The following is a 26,301-nucleotide window of genomic DNA, read 5'->3' as shown; positions in this document are numbered from 1 at the left end:
GAATTTTTTGTTTTTAATTACAAAGTAACAAGTCTTTTTTTTTGTAATTATTTTATTCTGAATTAATTAGGTTTTGATATTATGTTTTGTGTGACAATTGTATACAGTGGACTTCATAACAAAAAAAAAACTTTTCCATCTGCTGCTATGGAATAATTGTCATAAAATATGATCAGCTTATGTGTAAAATCAATGCAATTCTTTAAAAATAGTCTCTAGCTACCGTGACTTTATAAATAAGAGAGTTCATAAATAATCTAAAACATTCTTGTATGTTGTAACAATAAAAGTAACTATGATATATTTAATCACAGGGTTCAAACATCAGAAGCAATTGAGTACAGCACAATTTGAATTTTAAGGCCGTTTTAGAACTTATTAACTGGAATTTTCTGTAAAACCCTGAATGCCAGTTGAATTAAAACAATTTATATACAGAAATGTGATCGCTCTCTTGAACTAGGAATCTAGGGAGCCTAGCATGCAAATTTAACCTATGGCATTTACAGTGAGATTGCTATTATTCATTCTGAACAGTATATATTTTTAAAAAGGCATTCCCTTATAAAATAAAACATGCTTTATAAAACAGAAATCCAAATTATTAAAATATTTTCCATCAGCACTGTATAAAGAACAACAACAAAAATGGGAAAAGGGCAAAAAGGGGCAATTCCATGTGAAATGAAAGCATCCTAAATTGCCCTGGGTGAAGGCATCTGATAATAAATAAACCATTATAATAAAATAATAATTCAATGCAGCAGTTTTATACCAGTGGAAAGCCTGAGATCGGACTCTGTATTGATGCTGATGCTCCATGTTTTGAAACAGAAACCATTTAACAACTCATCTTAAAACAGAAAACAATACATGCATAAATTACATACATTGTGTTAAATCTGAACAAATACAAATATGCTTGCTCAGCTTATTATACGTTATAAATATGTATATTAATGCACATTTAAATATTTATTGTAAGTACTCGGACAATGACTCCTTGATGTCTGCAGTGAGGTGCAGATACGGAGGGACTTTTCAGAAGAACTGGTTTCTTTTTCTTTTTAAACATTCAACTAAAAGGTAAGGTTGAGTTCTAGGGGACTTTGCTGAATCGTAAAGTCACAGATTTCAGGTGCTATATCATTTTCAGGATTATTCTGAAATAAACATACAGAATTGAAAGTATTTGGTAAACACGTCTTCAACATATATCATCACTGCTGTAGTTAAGGACCTTCCGGTTTGTCAACATAAAACAAGTTAAGTGTGAAAGAAGTTTGCACCTTTCAGTTAATCACTGATGATTAGGGACCGTTCGGGTATTGTGTGTGTTTGTTCAAAATGCTGACAAACAAACCAAAATTGACATTCTAGTTAAAACTGTAACATGGTCGACTGTTTAATTATTAGAGTTAAGGGACAAATGCATCCTTGACAGATATAAAAAAGACATTTTATTCGGACAGTATTCTCTTCGTGAAGTGTGGAATTGCCCAATATGTAATGGCATTTTGTAGTCTTTAAAAAGGTGTAAAGTCTGAAGGGTACATAACTGGAAGCCAGTTTTCAGCAAAAGACACACAATGTGTCCATCCAAGGGACTTCATGAGCTGAAACAAAAGGAGGGTATTTACAGTAAGACTTTTCACAAGGGGCTCTTTAGAAACTGAAAGACTCGGTGCTCAAAGTAAAACAGCTGCTCACCTGAATGCAGTTTCTCCAGTTCTCTTTGCTGGGTTTGTCTTCAACAATCTTGGACGCATATTTAAGGGCTCTTCCATACATTTTATTCACTAATGCATGTTTATAAGCAAACATCAAAACCTTTAAAATAAAAAAATAAAAATCACAAAACAAATCAGCCAAACCAGAAAAGAGCAGCTGACATGCAATACATATATCTGGGAAATGTAGCAGTAACTGCTGCTGTTGGGATAAAAAAATGACACTACTAAATGACATTGCTCAAAATGGAGATTCACAAATGAATTTCCACCGTATGTTTTAAACAGCTTTTGTTTTACCTTTCAAAAGGGACAGTTAACAGCTGCTTATTAACATTTGTTTTTACCAATTCAGAAACACTGTAGCACACCCCAGTAGTAACTTAAAAAGTTATCCTTCCAAGCTGGCTTTAGCGCTGAGTCACATTCAGGCCAGTTGGATAAATTCAAATCAAACCATTTTGCCTTCTACCTTAGTGTCGGTAAGATCCGCCCACTTCTGGACGTCCCAGAAGGTGTCGGCGAGGCTCTTAAAGGCCCCCTCGGGGTCGTCCTCGGTGCTGCCCACCTCCCCTGAGATGGCCCCGTCCTGCTCCTGCAGCTGGAGCAGCTGGTCCGCCAGCGCGCAGCCCTTTCTGCACAGTGCGTCGATCAGCGAGGACTTCTGCTTCTCCATGTCGCTGCAGGCCGGGCCGAGGACAGAACATGGTCATTAAATGCCGAATTGACCCTGCTATTCCGCACATTTCATGGCTGAATATGTTTTAGGAGATCAGTTTCGATCCAGGGTATCGTGTTTCTAGTATTGTGTCTGGATACGTTACACAGCTGTATGATTTCTATTAAATAGGACACAGCTGCAGAAGAGCGTGTTTAATGTGCATTTAACGATGCCTTGCATGAAGACACCGTATAGGAACAAACTGTTGTCAATCGAATTGTAAACAAATGGCAGACAGTTAGTGACGGGATACCTTTTAATTGAAGCCGCATCTGGCCTAGGGTCGGTCTTCATGGTGAGGTACACCGCCAGGGCCACCTGATCGATGTGGGAGATGACGATGTCTGCAGCTGCCAGGATCTCCCCTAGCCTCTTCATTCGCTCCTGGAGAACACACACCACACAATGAACGCAACTCGAGCACACACAAACCAGAGTACAGGCAGTGAGAAGTGGTATGAAGCAGGCAGGGGTACGAGTAGGGCTGGTGTTTCCCTAGAGTAGACTTGTACATGTCTATTCAATATGATTCATCAGATCTTAATTCAAGATCTGATCATTTTAATGTTCCACAAAGCTTAATGAATAGTTTGGTACAATGGTGGGAAGGTGCATTACATATTTCAGATTTTAAGAATGCATGCACGTATACCTTTTCGGAGTCTAGCTGATGCAGTCGTGTCACATGCAGAGGAAGGTGAAGAGAAAAGTGCTCTTTTAACTCATCGTAAACAGTGTTGGTCTCCAGTCTATAGGGGAAATAAAAATTAAAAAGCATGATCAGTTAACTTGTTCTACAGACAGTTTTGTTGTTGTTGTTGTTTAGAAGCTTTTAGAAAAAGTTGCACTCATTAAGTTGAACTCATTAAGGGTTCAACCAGAAGTATTTCAGCAAATTAGATTCAAATAGTGTAAACTATAAAACACTTGGTTAAGTATGCAAAAGACATTGAAAAAAAATGCCTACTTTGTCATCCACTGTATCTTCAGATCCCTTATGGCCTCTGCAAACTCCTCGTTCACATCCTTCTCCTTCTCCTTTTCTCCATCCTTCTCCTTCTCCTTGCCACCGTTCTTCATTTTATTGGGCGATGGGATCAAATGGTAAAAGACGGGCAGTACATCCTGGGGAGGGGACACACACACCAACACACACACGCACAGACACATGGGCTTGGCGTTACTGGAGATCATTTCCACACTATGCTTGAAAACTCAAAAGGGAAGAGCAGCAGAACAGAAGGGTGGGGTTAACAGAAAAGTAATTAGCTGGATGCTAATTAGAAGGGGGGTGGGGGCAATTAAAGTTGAACTTTTTATTTTAAATCATATAAAAAGATTTCAACACTAAAATGTTACATTTTCTGCATAAGAAAACGTGTTGTGTGTCTATTTTCACAGGAGGAAGCTTTATCTAACTGGTGATTCACATTGGTGCCGGTAAAGCAACCCACGGCCTCTGGAGGAAATAAAATGCATCTCCCAATCGGACTCATCTACTTTAAAGCAGAACCACCAGAGCTAACAAAATTCGACAGGCATCACTTGTTTAGCAAGTAAAGAGTTCTCAATAGTGTGTGAAATACAAGCACCTGAAGGTGAATCCATCAAGAAAAGGATTATCATTTGCTAGATATATAGGTATAACACTATCTAACTCTATCAGCAGTCAACACTGGAATGGGGGACTGTCAGCTGACAAATGACATTTTAATTTAGAAAGTTGTTTCTGAATCAAATGTATTGTCGTAAGTCTGATGCATATGCATAAATGAAACATTTCGGAGGGGAAAATGCATGTTTCAGGGAGCAAAGAGTTCAGAGCTATCCCCATACCTGCTGAAGAGCAAAGCACAGTAGGGCAGTGCTGGAAAGGGATGGCAGTCACCAAACGCAGAGGATTCGAGTGACTGAATGGAGGTGGAGGACAGGCTGGAAATTGTCATAATTATGCCCCAAAACAAACGCATCTAATCATGGTTGTGATAGCTGTGATAACCAATTTACAGTTGGAAAATGGTTAAACAAATACAAGGAACATGGTATTAATGCTTATAACAAACCAAAAAAAAGACTTCTGTGTCCCATTAGGGTTGTGCACACTTTTGCAGGAAAGCGAATAAAAACTGGAGGGAAGAAAGGTCAAAAGAGAAGCTTTCTCCTAAAAGAAGACAGTGCTGCATGTATTTAAGCCATTTATAGATACAGTATATCTTGCTAACAGATTCAGTACCTTTTTAAATTTTCCTTGCCGTTTTGAAGCAGCCTGCCCCTGGTGGTCAGAATAACATACTGTAAGAAAACAGGCATACACTGCACAGATACTGTAAGGATCATGTCACCCTCCGCGAACCCTTTCCCACTGTACACCTGTGTGGCAGGCACAATCCAGAATGACAGCTCTGGGCAAGCAGCAACCAAACCCCTGTGAGGAATTTAATCTACACTACACAACTACTTTGAGCCAGAGCCATTATCCAGGGGCGCTTCACAGCTGTCGAACTGTAAAGACACACTTTTGCTTTCTATGTCATTTTGTACCTCTTGCAGCACCTCTGAGGGATTAACAATTAAATAACAACATTTGCTCCCAGCCCACCAACTTCAGATCCTACAGCACCACCTGGTGATTCCTGGAGATTTCTCAGCCCAGCACAACTCATCCCTTTAAGATTGTAAAGCTTATTTTCTCTGCCACAAGGATAAAGCTCCACACTTAATAAAAGGTGTGAGTTTATCTTTACAGCAGGTTTCTACAGATACTGTCATGTAAATAAAATATAAATATTACAGAAAATACTTTGGCATACTTTTTATCATTACTTTTAATAAAATATGTATTATTCTATTTATGAATATTTTTTATCCACTGTAAAACTTCTGATGTATTCAAAATAAACTAAATCTCTTTGTTTTCGAGTTGTGCAGTCACTGCTTCTCTTCTTAGTGTGACAGAAAGAGACAACATACAGTTTTCTCTCCAGTTCAAAATATACCAGTGTAAGAGTTGGCTTCTCTAATGAGGTCTAGTTAATGAGAAAATGTTAACAGTACTGCTTCTCAATGCATCTTGTTTGCTTCACACAAATTGGTCACTTGACTCTGTTCCACCTGGAGTCTAGGAAAGTTTCCAGTAGACTACAGCAAATACTTCTGCACCTAAAATATCTGGTACACAGGCAACTGACTTCAAGACAAACTGTGATTAACCTCATAACATACTCTGTCCTGTTTAGGAACACAGTTGATCAACTAAAATTAGCACTTGAACATACTGGTTCTTAATCAATTCAAGTCTACATGCTGCATGGAAATGTACAGCGCTGCCAGTCCAGGAGAGCACCTAAAGATTCGAGATTGCGTTCTGCTGCTTTTCACATTCGCCACATTGTGACCTTCTACCTGAAATGCATGTTTTTTTAGTACTGTAGGAAACTGAAATTGGTTGAGCACAACCCAGCTAATTAACTACAAAAGCCAAACCTTTCACCATATGCCAAAGACAATGCAGTCTGTCAGTGTGGCTGTAAGCAGCATGCAAGCACCTGGCCCATTAGCAAAGCACCCACAGAGAGTTTAATGAAGGCAAAGCATTGCATGGCATGGAGAGCTCGGAGGAGACATGGCAGATGACACAGTCAGGCAGACAGGAGGCATGCGTCTGGAAAGGAAGATACTCACTGCTTTCTTCCCATATTCACTCTTTGGCACTGTGAGAGAACCAGTGAGATAACACCCAGGTCCAGCCCCTTTCGGTATTCTGGAAAAGAGGCAACACATATCTATATAGGAAAGCTATTTCCCTCCATTTGTTTATTTTTGTTTTTCCTATCAATGAACATCTGAACACAAACAGATCAAATGATGGAGGCACGAACTCACTTGTCATCTGGTAGGGATGTCACAAAGAATGGCTGTGAGCAGTTGGGTGGTAGAGTTATGGTGTTTGCCTTCTTCTTGCCTAGAAGGGCATTCCTTTGAGTCTCAAACACATCAAGACTTAGTGTGCTGGAGAGTCTGTGTGAAATGACGAAGGGCAGGTCCTTAAGGCGGTCTAGTTCACTGATCTGTTCGTGGCGAACCTGAAACCGTATGGTGTAGTCTCCTTTCTCTAGCTTCAAGGAATACTGGACATGAAAGAGAAGAAAACAAACAGGCCTTTTAATGTCCAGCTCCACTTTATACACAAATATAAATTGTGTCAGCCAAGTATATTATGAGATTAAACTCCCTTGCATAATTGCACTTGTGGTGTTACTGCAATGAAAGTTCTTTACCTGATGAGGGTAAGCATCTCCCGACCCCATCAGCCTCTTATTCTGGTCAAAAAGCATCCAGAGCTGACTGTCAAACTCAGACTCGTACAGCAGCTCACACAGCAATGGGCAGCTAGGGGTCACTTCACCACTCTTCGGCTGGAGAGGGACAGAAAGCACAGCTGGGGACACTTGTAGACACTATACTGCTCAGCTGGAAGGTCAACATGTACTGAAAATCTTGGCATTCACAAACAGGTATTTATGTATAAGCATTACACTGCCCAGTCATGTTGCTCCATTTTCTAATAAAGCGTTACAGAAAGGGGGGCATATATATTTAATAATTTACTAAGACTATACTCTCATGAATGCACTTGCTTTATCTGGATTAATCATCTCCTTCTGAAAGAGAGACTTTAATGCACATTCTATTCTACAAATGCCATGATTAACAAAGTATGATGCAGTTCATGAAATTGTGTGGGATACTTGATAAAATGCTGGCTGCAGGAAAGTTGTACACTCACTTGGTGAAAGTTGTAAGTCAAAATAATTTCATAAAGCTGGCGATTATTTGGCAGAACATCCCGGGATCCAAGAGGCCTTGTCTTGGCACTAAGAGGTCTAAAACAGAAAGAGAACGTGTCTCAGACAATTTACTCAGACCCTCCTCAGAAGAAGGACTACTGGAACAACTGGAAGTGACATGTGACAACAGCCTCCATGTGACACTTCTAATAATGCACTCTAAACATGTATCTCACAGTGAACCGTGGATTAGTCAAGTGTCACAGAATGGACAGACTGAAATTAGCTATTGTACAGACTCTTCCATCCAAAGAAAAGGATTAAAAAAAAATAAAAATAAAAAAAAAAAAAAAAATCGGGAAAACCCTAAGTAGACATGAACCTGGCTCTTGGTTTCAGATTATTTTCTCTAAGAAGGAACAAAGTCTTACCTCAGAGGCTGTACCCAGTTTTTAAGGTTTATGCTTGGTGAGATGTCTTCATATTTCAATGTGGACAACACTTCAAAGCTAGAAATACCTTCTGATGCATGCTGAAGAACGCAAAACAAAACAGAACCTAATTTAATCTTATGTCACGTAATAATGTAACGACACATAAAATATACTTTCTGTACTCATCCGTTACCTAAAATGCACAAGGTAACATGGGCTCAACAAAATACAGAAGTACTGTACATTTTTTTTTTTTTAATCCACTGAAAGGATTTCTCTGTGATCAACTGCTATTGAATTTTCACCCGTGGACGACTGAGTGATTATTTTAGCAATTAAAGATCTACATAAAAAATGACGTAGTGGTCACAAAGAGGAGAGTACTCACAATGTGAAGCTGTGAGGTAGAACAGGTCAAACCGTGGAAAGAAATCGAATAATCAATCGTGACATCTCCCAGGCTTGCCCACCATCGTGCGATGCAAACCTCTACGGTCCTCCCTGGCTGAAAAAGGAAAACCCACAGTTACAGTTAGCCAGGTTCAACAAAAACAGAGGCTCTGCATATAAAGTTACTTTTCAGCACTTGTGTAAATATACCACTGAAGATACACCGTCTAGAGAGGTAGTCATGTGCCACAATGACGATGCCCTTCAGCCCTCGACCCAGCCTACAAGGGGAAAGGTTACAGAAACTGGCTTCGCTCACCAGGACCGGGAACACCTCTGTCAGGGCCCCCTTCTCCGGGAGGGATGAGAACTTGTAGAACTCGTTGGCACGGTACGCTTTTTGCTTTACGAGGTGAACAGCGTGGAGGACGAATTTCGAAGACACATCTGCCGAGTGTGAAGTTAACGTGATCTCTGAAAGGCAGAGTGCAGGTGTCTGTATGAGTAACCCAAGATTTATATTTGTACATTTTTTTTTAATTAATGGCCTGAAGTCACCCTGTCTCGTCCAATGTGTCATGATTAAGGAACAACTTGGATGCCACAACCCTTTGTGACAGCCCTCACACGGTGTCATGTGACCTTTCATGCTGCATTCGCTCACCTGCCCAGGAGGCTCCCTGAGGAACTGTGATAAAGTGTCGTCTGATCTGACCAGGTCTGAAATGCACATCATTGAAAGGCACTTCATAGCCAGAGGATTCAGTAACCCTGTAAAGACAATGAGGCAGTCCACTCCATTACCACACAAGGTAGTTCAGCGCAGTAAAACATAAAAACAGACACCCTTTTACTTGATCTGAACTGCAATGGAGAATTTATTTCTTTCAATCCCACTCAATAAAGGGGTTTCTGATTGTGTCAGATGCCGTGAGATTAGAAATTTTTTTTGACACAATTTGAAAAAATATACAATGATACCAAATTCAGACCCTTTCACTTTAAAGCTAAAATGTTCTGTGTATTTTAAATCTTTCCTGCCCAGGGCTGTAACACAAGCATTCGAGGTCATGAGAGGCCAGGGCAGGCAGACTTACTTGGTGGGAATAATAACCGTCACTGGTACTCGGAACAGCGGACCTGTCGCCCGGTCTTTTACATCATAGCCACAAATCTGCAAAGAGATAATACACAAACAGAGTGCTCAATCCCTCTGAAACAAACAACTCTTACCCAGCTCCCCCCTAAAGCATCTCTTGAGCATTATTAAGAGGATAAGCCCCTGTTTTTGGACAACTTTGTTTTTTAAAACCCACTGTTTGAGAACACTCAAGTGAACATAATACTCAAGTGTTGTTTTTGAGTGCATCTCTCTCGTCTACTTATACACTGCGTAAACAATAAGTGCAAGCAACTATTAAGAACAATAAATGTTGTGCTGTGACAGCCTTTCACTATGCGACAAATAATGGCAAACAGAGAAGACACATGGAGTCTGTTCCAAACAAAATGCGTCATATCAGCACAACCAGGTCGGCTGGGCATGTATATAACAGGATGTATGAGAATTAAAACCGAGTAGAAAAATAAGACCTGATCGAGATGTGTGTGACCTGAAATATGGCAGATTTTAGCTCAGGCCTATGCACCAGTCAGGCCAGAGAGCTGCCCACGTGACACCCCAGCCGAGTGCCATGCAGGAGGCCATCTCCCTCGTACCTCTGTGTAGTGGAGTCCTTCCCTGAGCCCCTGGGGGTCCACTCTGACATTGACGTGTCTGCACTGGTTCATCAGCTCCAGGTGGGAGGGACACTGCACCCATGGAGCGCTGCAGGTCAGTGACAAATGGAGCTGAAGGGATATTCTTTCAGTGTTTTCTGCAGGAAAGGTCAGACAGAAGAGAAAATATATACATCTATATAGGTAAACTTGCATATATGAAAATGGGTTTGACAGCTATTGCAAAAATATGAGAAACTACATTTATTTCAAAAGAACTAGAAGAACACCACCAAAAAAGACCTGACCAGATCTCAACAGCTTTGAAGTACTATCAGTGTTAATGCTATGTAAATCCACAGGCTTCCACACGTCCTTGTTTCTCTTTACACAAAGGGTTTTCTAAAGGTGCAGTATCATCAATACCAGACCTGTGTTTTCAGGAAAGACAGGCTCCACTCCCACTCCATGATCAGAGGGTGAAGAGATCTGGACAGGGTCCCTGAGGTAGATGCCACGCTGGTTTCCTACAGTCACTGTGAAACCCAGATTACTGGTTGGTAGGGATGCATGCTGAATGAGGTAGTCATAGGCCTTATCAACCTTTCAGGAGGGGAAACAAAAAAGGAAGGGAGCTACAATTAACACACATTTAGACTGAAGCTTGGGCTGGTCACGATTCATGTCTGAGAGGCTCTGGCTTTCCTGGAGATGGAGCTCTCCATAATTACAACAATCTGCACAGTAGCATTGGTACCGTGCATCAACATAACCATGAATTCAAGCAGGTCATTCTCTACATTTTCACCCACACTCCCTGACTATCAAAAAACAAAATGCAGAGGGCACAGTTTCAGTTTAAGAAGCTAGGTTCACGAAGTGCAGTAAACACTTTAGGCCTTTATGTTTTTATTACATATATAACATGCAGATATAAAAAACAAAACTCCCACTAAGGCCTCAGTGGCTATATATGGGTATTTTTAAAGATCAAAGTTTGTATGTTTACCTGAATAATTCCATGTCCCTGTGCAAATACTTCGATATCTTCTACTTTTACTGCCGTGTTCTCCAGGGCTCTTCGGACAGCCGCTGCAGTGGGTCGGATACCATTGGACTTCACACCTTAAACAAAGCACACTTCAATTAAACACTTACTCCACTTCAGAGTATACATGACTCCACTGTGGCACCCTGTGCAAGAAGCATCATAAGATAAGTTATATTTTTTTTAAAAGGTCCTTTTTCCCCCCCAATAGGAAATGCACAAGTGAATAATTTATATAATTTCATAATCTGCATATTACGGACATTATAAACAAATAACAGTTCAAATGAACTAAATCAGACTTGGTAGCAGTTACCCATCACCCTGAAGGGATTTCCAGAACCATGTACCTGAAAGCACCAGGGCAATGCCTCCGCAGGCATTGGGGGAAGACATGGATGTCCCGTTCATGAGCTGAGTGCCACGCAGAGTCCAGTTGGGCACGGACGCGATTGCGCCCCCCGGTGCACTGATACTCACACCCAGAGCTCCGTCAGTGCTGTGGGAACGGACAACACGTGTTGAAGAGAAGTCATGAACAAAATGGCAGGTCACTACATTACAGCACAGCCCTGCATCTCATCTCTTAAAGTGTTCCCAAACACACGCTCACAAAAATAAAGTGTGTGTGTGCCTGTATGGGTGCGTGTCGCGGGCTGAAACTGTCACTGAGGCAAACTACAAGTTTTATTATGTCAACAGATGCATATAATGTACTAAAACATTTTCTTTTGCTTGGCTTAAAAGGAACTGGCACCACATCCATTCCAATTAATTTGGATCAACACATCAAAGCACGTATAACAACATGCACGCCAGCTCCACTCGCTTTCCTCCAGAAGGTACAACCATTTAATGCGCACATCGTTTTTTTTATTTTACACCTCCAGTTTTTCCCTTGACACCACTCTCACCTGGGTCCCCGTGACGACCAGGTATACTGGTTTGCTGGAAGCTTCTCTCGAAGAGAATATTCAGCTATCATCATGTCAGGGGTAACATAGGCGCCAACACCTACAACACAAGAAAACAAATGGAGTCAACTACGTCACGCTGTGTGGAAAGCACTTATACCTTATATAAGATTATTTTTCATAAGTCAGCAGAAGGCTAAACAAAGTCCCAGCCATGAGAAGCACAAAGGAAACTGCCGAGTACTCTGGCCGCTTATTGTTCATTACTCACACAACATAGCCCTGCACCTTACCTATCACACTAGACGTAGTCCCTCCTGGACATCCCACAGTGGACAGACACGGGCCATTATTGCCAGCACTGGATACGTAGATCACATTATGTTTCAATACAGCTTCGTTTATCACCTCACAAATTCTCCTGGGAAAAGAGAAAGATATGCATACATATGACATGTAAAAAAATATATAGATATAAAAATGACACCCACATACATGAATTGATGAATATCACAAAAGTACTTTCCAAACCAAGCTAGACAACCTTACTGAAATCATTTATTTTTAAGTTTATTGAAATTACATTTTCACATTGCCTTACTGTTACAAATCAACCGTTTCCATACATCTCAGAGACCTTCCAACATTCCCACTCACCCAGAGTTTGGCCAGTGTGTTGCCTCCCCGTAGCTGTAGTTCACAAGGTCACACTTGTAATTGATAACCTCTATCATCTGCCAAGGGAAGAGAAGAAGAATGATGATAAGCTAATGAAAATGTTAATTTGAATTTCCACATGCTTCAAATCATCAGGCAAGAAACACTACATGAACCCATCTCTTCATATTTTATTTCTCTCTATTAAAACCGGTCAGGTAATTCTTATTTAGAGAGCATGGACAATAGGAAGAAATGCTGATGATGATTTGTTTTAAAGCCTCATCTGAATCAGGTACTCTTGCATGGTGGTTACGCAGGTTCTACTTTGCTCGTGCTAAATTCATACACATTCATAATTAGCATTAACAAATTAACATCATTGCAGGTTTTCATCAATGATGTTTTTCCCACTTCAAGATATTTCAGAAGTGTTCCAGGCCTCAGCTCAAAAGTTCAAACATGATCAATATTAATTGCATTAAAAAAGTGATTAATTAAGTCCTAGTCCAGTGCTGTACATGTATACCCGAAAGACTTGGAATATAATTAAGAGGCGAAAAAAAATAACTTTTGCACAAATCTATGTCTGATACAGTGGCACATTAATATGAGTTGAATATCAGTTCATGCCCTCCCTTGGCAACATTAAGCCCTTGTTTAGTGATCGTGAATGCATGTTCTCCTGGTGTGTGGGGGAGAGGCTGCAGGGCACGCACCGCTCTGATGAGGCCAGTGCCAGTCTCCATGGTGCTCAGTCTGGTGTCTCCAATCTTGATGGCCAGGATCTGAGCCCCTGGGGCAACTCCGCTTCTCTCCGGCTCCTCTGGGAAATATCCTGCGGCGATACTGGCTACATGGGTGCCATGGGCGCCTGCAAGAACAGAACGCACCCCTGACACGTGCTCTGGAGCTCAGTACTGCAGCTTAAGTAAGAATATTAAGGGTGTGCAGTATAGATTGTTAAATCAAACTGCTTGACAGTGCATTGTAAGGTGTTGGCAATGCCAGGGAGCTGCAGTTTGCTTTGGCCACTCAAGGTCATCTACATTACCTCCACTGGTCACGATGCACAGTGTGTTTCCTTCGTCGTAAATGTTCACCGAATAGTTGAGCATTTCAGAGCTGCCCAGCGAGGCGTAATCCTGACCCTCTCTGTAGCTCCGCAGCACCGTACAGCCGCTGAGATCACCACACTCAGAGGTGTCCACACACGCTCTGTAACACAAAACACAATGACATTTCTTTGTGAGATCAAAATAACAGGAGATGTGCGCTTCTGCTGCTAGAAAGCTTCTTTTCAGACACAACAACACAGGGATGACTAACACAGCCATCAGTCCTTTTCCAAACTGCCATGTCAATTCACTGCAGAGAGAAGGATGAGCTCCACAAAAAGAAGACAGACAAACAGAAACTTAGAAGGAAGAAACTAACTGGGAAGAAAGTTATGAGTCATCCAGTCATGTTTTATGCTCCCAGTAGGACGGAAATGGATACCAAAAGCCCTGGGAAATTCTTAAAGGGACGATGGACTCTTCTACAGCCATGTTTCTGCTCACTTCTATGTGACCTCTCATTCTACTGCTCTTCTGTTCATGCTTCCTGTTATGTAATGTCTTATGTTGGCTCTTTTTGTTTTCCATATTGAAGACTACATCTTTTTATTTGAAAATAAATCTTTCCACCTGAAAAAAATAAAGTGAAACAGAGGCTTGTAATGCAGACATCTCACTGCTCTTGTTGCTAGGTGACCAAAAGACAGGGAATCTTTACAGAAATTCATAATTAATAAAAACTGGTAAAAGGGATGCCTCAGACTGTGAAGGACTTCTTGTAACTAGAAGCTACAATAGAAACTAGTCAAAGGGTTTAGCTAAAGGGCTCACCTCCATGTCACTCCATCATGCCAAAGCACACAGTCATACACCGGCCCGGGGTCACTGTATTTCTTCTCCAGGGACGTCAGCAGCTCAGTGTGACTCTGCAGCTCCTCTTTGAACAGCTTGTCCATCTTCAATTGAAATAAAGTAACATTCAGAGAAGGGCATCAATAGACACAACCCTATTAGAGTTTGTAATATAGTAATACAAATATGAAATAAAAAAAATACAAATACATTAAGTTCAAAAAACCATGTCACTTATCCCTTCATAAACTTTACTGAAACACATTATAATTTATATTAAATTAACTAGGACCGGAATTTCCCTATCGTGGTATACTCGGATCCTGTTTCTATCCAGTTACCGGTCAGTTCAGTTTGTGTGAAACAGCAGTGCCCTGGAAAAGGGTCTACACAATGTGAGGCTGCAGGGGGCTGCGCTGACCTGAGAGAGAGTGGTGTGCGTGCTGTCAAACTCCTCCTGCTTCCGGCACGCTTCAGCCAGTGCCGCGCGATGGGCCGGGTCCCACAGCTTCTCCCTGCGATCCTTCTGCACACGGGAAACCACAGCAACCTTAACACAACTCTGCACTGCAGGACCTGGGGTCATGCTCCATAAAAAACACAATCAAAGCCTGCTGGACACAAGAGTACAGACAGTGATGTATGCTGTGTCCTCTCGCAGATCTCTGAGCTGCTGTCCGGGTGCAGAACCTAGTTAATTACTACTCTATAAAGAGGTGAAATTAGCTAGATGTGTTTTGCATGAACAGCTATATGGCTTTCACTTTTATTCATATGCTATCACTGAGTGTGGATTTATTCTTTATTTTTGTAATAACTTATTTAATTGTCTTCAGTTCAGCACACAAGGAACTGGTTCAGTGAAATTACCCAACATGGAAACAGGGAGATGTTATGGTCCGGATTAGGCTGTACAACAGACTGGACTGGAAATTGATTTGAGTTATTTCAACAAACTGTGACAATGCTACTCTCTGTGAGCCACGACAAAGACTGTGTAAGCCCATTATTTTAAATCATTAAAGCAAGCTGTATTTGCTTATTATTATGTTGATTATAAGAACTGTCTAGAGAATTGGATCTCTGCTCTTTAGTTCTCAAGTAGGCTGCTGTGGTCAGGTGATGACTGCCAGTACAGTTAGAAAGGATAAAATAGTCTTAGCAGTCCAATGAGAAACAAAGATCAAAGCAAAAACATTAAAAAACAATACATATATATCTTACCTGTATTCTCTCTCTCAGAGCTTTTGGGAAAAACTCATAGCCATTTTTGACACCAATGTGATACTTTCCTGATGGATTTATCCATGTTGTGGGAATCTGCAAGACCAACAGATGTGTCAGTGATAAATTAAATAGATGGCCAAAAAAAGGGTTATGGGTAAACAGACAATCATTGATGAACCAAGCGTTGCCTTAATGGAAAGCAAACTCGAGTTAACCCTTCTTGGCATAGAGAGAACAAAGCAATGCAGCTCCCTCAGCTTCTGCACACCACAATACCATGCACACCTAATTTAGCATTAGTGCGCCGAGAACAATTATACACTCAGCATCTCACAGACCACTTCAGTTGTAAAAGGATTGCTCACGAAGGGAGGATTAAAAGCAATACTGCCTCAATCTCCTTAAATGTCTACCTGAAGCCATGCTGGTGCATTTGCCACCACCTCCCTCCACAGATTAATGAATCAATAAAGTGAAATAAGGCACTTCAGGAGAGCACAACATCCTCAGATCTGTACTGATGTCAAACACCCAGCTTGTCACGACACAGTGGTAGAGGATTACATAGAACACCACAACTTCCATTTCCATGGTCAACTGTAAAACATGCAATTTCTGTCAACTGTCATTGAGATTATAATTTTAGGAGTTTAGGAGTTCTGTCTTAAGCAATCAGTCACTGCACAGAGTCTGATAACTGAGAGGCATGACCTTGAGTGTTCTCCCTGACAGGCCAAGAACGATGTCATCTTTAGGCTCCACCACTGTAGACATGTTCACATCTCCACTGCCTGTTGTGTCAATGATGTCCACTATCTTGGGCTTCCCATCAGATGTTATCTAAACAAAACATAAGATTAAAATGGCATCTGGCATTCATACATACATTCACTGTAGTCTGGTATAGAATTCTGCTTTACAACAGTGTACCGAGCTCTGTGTATTGGGAGAGCTGCTGGATTGGCTTCATTTTTATGAATTATTAAAATGTATGATTTTTCGCAATGAAGGTAAACATAAAAGTGGTGACCCAAGTGCTTTAAATGACAGATTATTGGCATAAAACAGCAATTTCTTGTCACTTTAAATAAAAATGCCGTCAAGCACCAACAGAGCATATATATCACCATCATCAACCAAATGAAGGCCTCCCCACATCAAAACAACTGGAGGGGGGCCTTTATCCACCATTGGACTGATAAAAACTGCTGCTATATGCATTTCTTTCAATACAATTTTAAAGCTAAATAAAATTAATACAAATACAATTAATGTATTAATAAATAAACAAACAAATCAACCTAGCTGCAAATTGCTCAGTGCTAAAGTGATTGAAGGCGGTCTCCTTCTCACACATCTTGAGATCATACAGCAGTATCCTCCATTCATGACAGCTTCTCCATCAGCCACCCCAGCACTCATTACAGGGAACCCAGCTCTGATTTCCCCAAGGGAGCCTCACAGATTCAATGCATAATACAGTGCAATTAATACATATGAAAATTAAAGCATATACTGTATAATGTCGACTGTTTCTGCAATCTGCAAAAACATAATTATATGAATGTGTCTTTGAAAAATGTATCTAACAATCGCTACAATACATTAGTGTCGTGTTTATTATCATTTACAGTCCAAACTAAAGGGAAACATTGTTGACAATGTAAATGCTGAATTGTCCTTTTAACAAATTATACATGAATGCTGTTTATTTGTCATCTTGTTACATCCTCATAGATCTCCAACTATAACACGAATCTACAGATATACAGATATCAAATATGACGTTTAGTTTTTAAATAACTGATTGAAACCATATGCACACTCGTTTATTAATTATATGTTGTTTGCATGGCTTATTCACACCAGCTAGAATGCAACTCATCTACGTTTTATCGCCAGTTAATTAAATACATACTAGCAAATGAAAAAAGAGATTTAATCAAACAGAACAGAGACCGTGTTTGACCATAAGAGCTCAAATATCGTAGCTTTATTGACTCTCTATGAAGACTGTGAATCGCACATCGCAGAAGACGACGTGTTTGCACTTCAGGACAAATGGAGAGATAGAGATCCTGAGATGACTAGGCATCCTGGTGTGACTTCACGGATAAGGCCTCCGAAGAAGCAGACATGTCTTTACTGCCTGCCCCGCAACGTGCAACCGGCTTTCTGTTGTTAACTTCCTTAAGTTACCCGGAGCCCGTCTCTCCGAGGCCTGTAGCTCTGCACAAGTCCCCCCGCTGGAGTTACCTGCATGCCCGGGGCCCCTGGGTCGACGCCGGTATCGAGGATCGCAATGAGGACGCCCCGGCCATCGTACTCCGGGTAGCGGGAGAGGAAAGACGCAGCTCCGGTCTCTTTTTTGGGAAGAAGTCCGTGGAAAGGGAACGTATCTTCAATACAATTAGCAGCCATGACCAGACAAAATGACGATGATTAACAACAACAAGCAAGAGCAGAAATGAAAAAGACCAAAGCCAGCACACACTGAGCATGGGTCTGAGGAAATTCTTAAAGAGACAGTGACTGTTTTCTATTGTCCTGGCCTGCCTGCTGTTTATAGCCTACCCCTTTCCTTCTGTGGTTTTATTTTAAAGTATTTTATTATAATTATGCAGAAGACTTCAGTGATTGCATTTGATTGAACTGACTTCTCTGGAATGCTGCTCCACTGATTTGAATAGGAAAAATGTAATGGAAAATAACACAGGAACAGTAATGCATTTAATCCCCACTGACATTCTGTTTTTATGGAGTTTAAAATCCACTGCAGACATGTTTTTTTTGTTTTGTTTTCAAAAGTGAGTAAAGTGAAAGCAGCTCTCTCTTTAGTGTCGTTTTCTTTATGCACCATTTGCAGCCAAAAGTAACTTTAAGAGAGAAGGGTTAGATCTGCTTTGAATACCTCCATGACATGTAAAGTAGTGTTTGTATAGTGGAGTGTGTTGTACAGGCAGTGTGTGGGGGTTATTTATATTATGTGGACACATTATATTTATTTATAACATAACTCGTATACCAGTAAAACTACAATATATATATATATATATATATATATATCTAAATAGAGTTTCATTCAATATGTTATTGCCTACTGAAGGTGAGCTTTGTGCTCTGCCAGTTTGTTTGTTAATTGCCAGAGTAATACATGCATTTTTCCTCTAGAGGGCAGACTTTAATGCTCAGTTGCTGTCGTGGAAAGTTTTGCTCAGAGGAAGCTAGTAAGAATGACCTGGGGAGCTTTTGCTGGTACTTTGCTTTAATGCAAAGTGGTCACTAAACTTAAAACTGCACATTGTTCTTCAACACTAACCCTCTGAATAGGTAGAAATTACTTAACACCTTTTTAAAACAATAACCAAAATATTAAGAACATAATATCAAAAATGTAACGTGCAATCCCCTTGAAGACTCCTCAAGCCTTCCAGAGGTAGGATCCCTCTAATCTAAGATCCCAAAGTGTCAGAGTAGTAGTGAAGACGGAGTATCGGAAAACAAGAGAAAAATTACATTTTTCTTCAAAGGGGTAGAAAGACCTTAAAATCAAGAAATCAACCAAACCCACAAATACAGAAATATCTTTCAAGGTGGCGTGTTACCTCTGAATCTGCAGTAAAGTCTAGACCAAGACTATAATTGACAGATAATTATTGAGATGGACCTGACTGTATTCTCTTCCTTGCTGTGCTTTTTAGAAGATTTCAGTTTCAATTATTTACACAGTTAATGAATCTCTGCTGGATGTACTGTCTAATTGCATTACTGTAAATGAATGATTTCAATGTCTGCTCCCCTAAGGCCTATGCTGTCTGTTTTGTTCCAGTTGTTAACACTAGGTGGGGCGCTGCTGCTGTTTAAAATGTGAGAATCTGCTAATGCTGTATGGCGAGGTTGTTTCAATGTGGTTTCTCAAATGCCATACGTGGCTTTAATGACCTTGGACCACAACAGCCATCGACTAACACAGACAATATCTGGAGTTAGCAATAAAACAGAACTGTGAGACCACTTTGCATGTGCTATAAAAGCCATTTTAACTTTAGAGAGGTAGTTAATTACACTGAGTAATGCAAAAAAAAAAATAGAATTATGAGCATAGCTAACTATTACTGATTCAAATAATTTTATGTTTTATTATCAACAAGACCTTGATCTGGCTGCATTTTTAAAAAGAAAGTTAATTTGATAGTATTGCTACTGAGTCAGTTAAAGACTGTATGCACCTCCAATTCTGCGGTAACAAATAGAAAAAATGCATAAAAACATACAAAATATATTTTGACTACATACATGTATTTTTGCAAAACATTTTAACTCTTTTTTTAATGCAATTTGACATCTATGAATGATGTGTATCAGATGTCAATTGTTGTTTCACTGACGGATGTAGTCGGGTAATGACAGGAGTGATTTCACAAAGCAGTGCATAAAGCCTTGGGGCTCAGTTCCGCATTTGTAAAGTCAAGGGTGTCTCCTTTCTTCTGCATGTTTTGCACAAATTGTGTCACCTAGGCACCTGCACAACAAAAATCATTTATATCAAGGATGATTCTGGGAGGCTTTTAATGTATGTTTCCGATTGGACCTCTGCCAGCTGTTGATTCAGAGAGATCAACCAATGGGAAAGCTGCACCTCTTGTTTTGTAATTATTCTTTAAGAACATGTGTAACAATAAAGGAACAATTACCCACTACATTTACCTGTAATGGCAGTTATAGAAGCGTTTACATTTGATTCCATGATTGGAGGTCACATTAGAGATCCTGAATCTATTAGTCTAAAGCCCTTGTATAAAGTGAAATGCTGCTGCAGACTTATCTTGAACTCGGCAAAAATGTGGAAGTACAGGTTTATGGCAGATCAGAAGATTTGCATATTACCAGAACACAATACACTCACCAATATATCATCTGAATTGGAGCACTTGTGCAACAAAGTGACGTGAAACTATAATTGATATACCTGTATTACCCGATCATTTGGATATTTAAGAGAGTTTTCATGACTAAGAAAAATCTGAAATTAGAAAATGAATTAAGGATTCTGATGATGGTGGGAATGGTTTAACAGTTACATTAAGTTTATTTGGAATAATTTAGCAATAGTTTAGTAAAGTTAAGCCATCAGTTTAAGGTTACATTTTGGTCAGGGCTAGGTTTAGGTTTAGAGACTCTAGTAATCTTAGTCTTTCCCGAAGATTAGGGTTGCTTTCCTACAGACTATTTTTCTTCTGACTCTATCTAGTGTAGATTTGTATGGGCCTAGTTAGCAATTTTGGTGGTGGTTGGGGTTCAGACTGTTGCTTGGCCTTCAATGGGCCAGGCAGGCTACTCATGGGGTGCAATGGGTTGTAGTTAAACATCTCTCATTTCTGCACTGCAGTGTATAATCACACATAAGCAGAAAGATTGTGATTGGGCAGCAGTGTCGAGTACTGGTTAGGGCTCTGGACTCTGAAATGTAGGGTTGTGGGTTCAATGTCAGGTTGGGGACACTGCTGCTGTGCCCTTGAGCAAGGCACTGTACCTAGATTGCTCCAGTAGAACCCCAGCTGTGTAATGGGTAATTGTATGTAATAATACCTGATGACACAACAATGTGCCAATCATTGAATTAGATTATTTTCTGACAGCATGAGTAATTTAATTACAATAACCAGAGAAGCATCCGAAAGCTTCCAAAAGCAAGGCGAAGTTTCTCGAGCTTGGTAAATCAGAGATGATTTGAAATCAACACAGTGCTCTAAAATTAGACCTAAGGATTGTACCATGATTTGAAAACCATGATTAACCAGAATATGTGACATTGAAATGACAATTGGGACAGCAGGGGATGCTGCATTATTACCATGTCAGTTTTCCTTGATGACCTTGGGTAAGTGCTGAATTGGACTCTGAATTGAGAATGGTGCAGTTTTGTTTTGTTATAGAACTGTTACATCACTGCTGCACTGCTGGAAAGTCCCAGAGCGGCAGCTTCCACTTTACAATGACAGGGATCTCTATTTGAATTGAGAATCACTGTGAAGACTGTTTGTATTTGTGAAGAACCCATATCGTTGTGGTCTTTACTGTACTGATCTTGTGTCCTAACACAACCGCCTGTGCCTTTAAGGCCTGTCTGTATATGCTTATGATACCGTATCTGTGCACACATTGATTATGTGAGCAGTGAACCGTTTGTGCAAATAATAAGCTGTTGATTTCTCAGTGGAAAATGCAATTTCATTAGCAGAACCCGGACTGTTGTGTTCTTCTCCTCTTTCTTCTGAATTTAAGAGCGTTCACTTTAGAGAAGTAAAAGCATCCCTGAGCAGAATTGAGACTTGAGGAAAATGTCAGATTGAATGAACTGTGAAGTGACTGAAGTCAAGTGATTCAATTGGACTTCTTTTTTTAAGGTGTGCCCAAAATAGCTCAGAAAATGTTTATATGAAAACTTTATTGCTGTTGAAATGGGGGGGGACAGAAGGTTGATGCCCTGTTGATGAGAAGATGTGGAGGAGGCCATGCAGATTAAGTTAATGGAGATATTGTATTAACCATGTTTTTTTTTTTTTTCCAAATTAATAAACAAAGCATAGATCTATTTGCACATGTGTAAGAATGAAAAAATCTGTCAATTCATCAACCTGCTTTCAGTGGGCAGACAAGTGAAAGATTAGCTTTTGAAATGCTGAACTCCATCTTCTATGCTTCTTGCATTTTACCCATTAACTGTAACACAATATTTAAGGTCTCTTAATATTGATGAAGTCAAAGGAATGTGTATTACTTCTCTTCCCACAAAAACAAAACACCAAGAATCCCCCAACACTCCAATCCGCCGTTTGAAGCCATTCCAATAATAATAATAATAATAATAATATAGAAACAACATGTGAGTGTTGTTGTATTGTGTTTTATTTTTGTCTGTTTTTCATTGAAACCATATTTCTGTGCTTTTAATAGGATACAATTATATCATATATTGCATAGCATTGGACACATCTTGGTACTTTAACACACAGTGTGTTCTCTTGTGGTACTCAGTGGATGTTTGCCAGCTAGGATGTTGGAATAACTTTGTGTAGCATGGCATAATATTTGCATTGCACAGTTGGAAGTTCAGCACTCTGTGAGTATTGTAAACCATATCACATGAGTTAAGTAACAAATACTTTTATTTCTGTCTTGTTTTTGAGTGCCAACAAGGGCTTCTGAGAGACTATAAAATACTCATTGAAGCCTATGGGAAGTGAGGAATAAACAGGAAACTGTACGAAGACCAGATGGGGTTTAGCATTTCGAAGGTTAATATTTTCATTTCCTAATGACTCAAACCTGCTGTTGTCAATATTTCACTCTTCTGAGTTCTTTGAATGTGCCAGGGTGAGTGTAGAGTCAGGATGTGGAAATAGGAGAGGTTTGCTTGAGGTAATGGGGTGGGGCGTGGTGGGGGGCATTAATAAACAGTGGCATTTTCATTAGGTTTTTAGCCATACCATAACACGTGATGTTATGTCTTTCTATGTGTGGGTTTGTCTGAGAACTATCACAACTGGGTTTTGTCTGCTTTCTGACAATTAATGGATGTTGTTGTAAATTATTACTCTTCACTGGTCATTTTGAATGCTGATATTGCATTTTTGGTTTTGTGCCTCTTTACTTTTTAAAAATGATTAGAGGTCTGTGCAATAATATTTTGGGGGACATCTCTTTCCTGTTGCTGTAATCGACCCTCTGGTTCTGTGGGTCCACAGGGTTTATGTAATAGTACCATGTGTCTGTCATTAGCTTCCATGGTGGCCTCAAGGCAAGAAATAACATTCCAAACAGCTGCACAAGGCATGTCCACATGGGAAATGATTGGATCCACATGGAGAAAAGCACCCATTAACCCTGCATGGCCAATGGGCTACTGTGGTATCCCACACAGCACTGCCCAGAAACGAAATGTAATCGCGTGTGTTATGCACATGCACAAATACACATGCAGATATACCCAGATCTACAACCCTTCATATACATTCACATACTTATTAGAAGAGAAGAATAAGAAAATATCAATTGACAGGAAATGGATAATAATGAGTTAGTTACACATTTGTGATACAGACATCTCATTATAATCATACTTTTTAACAGCAAAAAAAACAAATGTATAATATCTCTCCTGTCATGCCAGTGATCTGTTCAGGGGATCCTGGAGCTTTCTCTGCATTTCTCGGATTCCTTCCAGGCAAAAGCTTGTATTTGTCACACCAACATTTATTTATTTATTTATTTATTTATTTAATCTTTCTACCATGTAGAAGCTTTGAGGTGACATCGCTTTCACAAGGCAGAACTAATACCCAGGATGATTCAATGGATACAAATATGGATTAAAAAAACGTTTAGACCAACAAGCTTTTCTGGTTTACACTTGAAAAAAGAAAAACAAATGGAAAGAGTTCATGTAACTAACACCAGATCTGTAGCTAAAAGGAGAAGTTCAGTGTAGCTGGGCTGGCCTGCTCATCTATTCCACTCTGTGGCTTAGTGGTCACCTGCAAATCTTACACCCTTTTGTGAATTCTGATGAAACAGTAAGACCTTTGTGGTCTCTTTTTGGTTGTGCCTCTTGAAATGGCTGATAGGCATCTTCAGTAAAACATCTGCCTCTCATACTCTTGGCATCTTGGTATTTGGTAGAACTTCAACACTATAGACTGAAACAAAACGAACAGCCTCATCACATCATTTTATTTCTGTGTTCTTTTTAGATGTATGTCATTCAGATTTTCTTACGGTTGGTGAGTTTGTATGAACACAATCAAAATAAACACAGAAGCTGGTAAACAAGACAAACACTGTAATGGATGAGCAAAGCAGGAAGACATGTCGAGCTCCACACACAACAGTTGGTCTGTAAATCAAAGGATTACCTTCTAAAACACTGCAAGGAAACAAGGAAGATATAATATTGTGTGCTGCTTAAGTGATCAAATTGGCTGTGTGGGAATATTATGAAGGAAGTAAGAATGTAACCGTCTTACAAATATGAGGAACTGGCACCAACTGAGGTTCAGATCACTGCATTGTTCAACATAAAAATATCAGTCGGTAACAAGGATCTTGTGTTTAGAAAATACACTTTTCATTTTTATTTCACCCCAAAGTTGTTATTTTTACATAATAAAACTTTGTAGTCTCCTCTTCTAACAGTCCAATCACCCACTATATTTGCATAATTCTGCTGGCTCTGGATGTTGAGGATTGTAGTGTAACGTCAAAAGCTTTGCTTATGTAAACCACATGGGAAACATGTTAGGTTAGGGAAAGATAGAGATAGAGCAGCCATTCACTCAAGCTTACATTTTTGTGACACAAATACACACACACACACATATACATCTATATATGTACATAATTTGCATGGCTGCTTGCTTCAGCATCGAGATTTAAAGATATACATTGTAAAAACATGTTTTATTTTATTGTGTATTGTTTTTAATCCATCCTGAAGCTGCACCACCTTGATCAAACAGTGATCAGTAGGGTACTCGGGTCTGGTTGACAATGTGTCAAGTTACTGTTGAACATCTGGTGAGAAAACTGGTTTCTGGTTGAGAGACTAGTTTTCCTTGTTTGTCGTTACCTATTTTATACAAAGCACATCAACTCGTATCAAATTCTAGGAAAGTGATGAAAGCTATTGTTTATTTTAAAGGCTGTCATTCTTCATCCTGGGCACATTTTTGAATATGCTCGCAGTTCTGCATTGATCCCACTTCCACACGTGGACTTGACTATGTATGTGTGCATCATAAGAGACGAATGCTTGCATTTATGGTAGGTCGGACGCATATCTTAAAATAGACACTTGTGAAATGACAATAGAAACATCCTCTCCCCTGCACGGTCCGCACACGCCTCCATGTAAACCCAATTTCTCATCCTCGTCGCTCTGTTTTTATTCACCCTCGCACATTTCTACACACTCAGACCCCGCCCACACCCGTGACGTGCCGCGCCAGCACCCAATCAGACGCGCCGCTGCCCGCTGCGCGCCCCGCCCCCCGCCCGCGTCCTGCGGGTTTGAACGCTCTGCCTGGCTGCGCGTCGAGTGCGGGCTGACTATCCGCCCCGGTATTGAATTGCACTGGCGAGACCCAGTCCTGTGGAGGCACCGCTCCGTCCGGCACCAAAAAGGGAAAATCGGGGCTTGCGAGCATGGCGGTCGAAGAAGAAGGGCTAAGAGTTTTCCAGAGCGTCAAAATCAAAATAGGTAAGGCGGGGAGGAAGGGAGAGGGACCTCAAAAAAGCACACGGGATTCTTGCTCTTGTAGTAGACGTAGACAGAATAATAACACATGTCATAACATGATAATCGCCATCTCTCTCTTTTCTTTGGGGGGGGGAGGATGGCGTAACTTCGGGGGGACCTCGCCGCTCTGTGTATGGGGGTCTGGAAAGAGAGGGAGACGTTGATCTGGAAATGCGCCTTGTTTTTGTCCGCTGTCCACAGGGGTGTAAAAAAATGACAGATCCGCCAAGTGTAGGAAAAGTTGTCGTTTTGTAGCCGACAGCTGCTGTAGCAGATGGCCGGTTACTTTCACCTCCGCTGTAGGTTTTGCGCTGAAGCCCGTGCGGTCGGCTGCGCTACATTGTTGCCTTTGCACCAGCCTTTGCGGGGTTTATTATTAATAAGCATCATCAGATTGGTATTTTTTTTATAGGAGCATGTTCACAAGACAGCTGACAAGTGACACTGACAGTAGGCGCTGTGGGTAT

At 40.4% G+C, this 26,301-nt stretch overlaps 2 protein-coding genes across 6 annotated transcripts in view; one reads left to right on the top strand and one right to left on the bottom strand.

Annotated features, from left to right (window-relative positions):
* Positions 1-290: 290 nt before the first annotated feature.
* tpp2 (tripeptidyl peptidase 2) lies at positions 291-18,104 on the bottom strand. 2 transcript variants are annotated; one of them, XM_066706351.1, is made up of 30 exons: positions 17,794-18,104; positions 16,249-16,377; positions 15,535-15,630; positions 14,732-14,836; positions 14,290-14,414; positions 13,455-13,618; positions 13,120-13,274; positions 12,401-12,477; positions 12,037-12,164; positions 11,744-11,843; positions 11,180-11,328; positions 10,791-10,906; positions 10,213-10,384; positions 9,782-9,939; positions 9,160-9,236; positions 8,727-8,833; positions 8,382-8,536; positions 8,061-8,177; positions 7,670-7,770; positions 7,238-7,334; positions 6,729-6,866; positions 6,334-6,578; positions 6,133-6,211; positions 4,685-4,723; positions 3,419-3,576; positions 3,104-3,200; positions 2,705-2,835; positions 2,203-2,410; positions 1,711-1,830; positions 291-1,616 (listed from the first exon to the last, which is right to left on the bottom strand). In XM_066706351.1, exons 1-30 carry the CDS (start codon positions 17,956-17,958, stop codon positions 1,527-1,529), a joined length of 3,798 nt encoding a protein of 1,265 aa, XP_066562448.1. In that variant the 5' UTR covers positions 17,959-18,104; the 3' UTR covers positions 291-1,526. The 2 variants fall into 2 exon arrangements, with proteins under 2 accessions (XP_066562448.1, XP_066562449.1); XM_066706352.1 differs by lacking the exon at positions 4,685-4,723.
* A 7,516-nt stretch (positions 18,105-25,620) lies between these two features.
* The window catches only part of rasa3 (RAS p21 protein activator 3), a 72,181-nt gene continuing 71,500 nt past the window's right edge, over positions 25,621-26,301 (top strand). For all 4 annotated transcript variants that reach the window (XM_066706349.1, XM_066706348.1, XM_066706347.1 and 1 more), the window contains exon 1: positions 25,621-25,795. In XM_066706349.1, coding sequence (XP_066562446.1) covers positions 25,741-25,795 — 55 coding nt within the window. In that variant the 5' untranslated portion in view covers positions 25,621-25,740. The remainder of the gene's footprint in view (positions 25,796-26,301) is intronic.

The sequence above is a fragment of the Amia ocellicauda genome, chromosome 6 (genome assembly GCF_036373705.1).
Source record: "Amia ocellicauda isolate fAmiCal2 chromosome 6, fAmiCal2.hap1, whole genome shotgun sequence".
NCBI lineage: Eukaryota > Metazoa > Chordata > Actinopteri > Amiiformes > Amiidae > Amia > Amia ocellicauda.
This window is presented reverse-complemented; position numbering and strand designations above follow the sequence as displayed.

Excerpts from the sequence above, each read along its gene's own strand:
- tpp2 (XM_066706351.1), bottom strand. The coding sequence starts at position 17,958 with ATGGCTGCTAATTGTATTGAAGATACGTTCCCTTTCCACGGACTTCTT. Across the intron at positions 16,378-17,793 it reads CAGGGGCCCCGGGCATGCAG|ATAACATCTGATGGGAAGCC; the intron begins GTAACTCCAGCG and ends TGTTTTGTTTAG. Across the intron at positions 3,577-4,684 it reads GGCAAGGAAAATTTAAAAAG|GATGTACTGCCCGTCTTTTA; the intron begins GTACTGAATCTG and ends TCCCCTCCCCAG.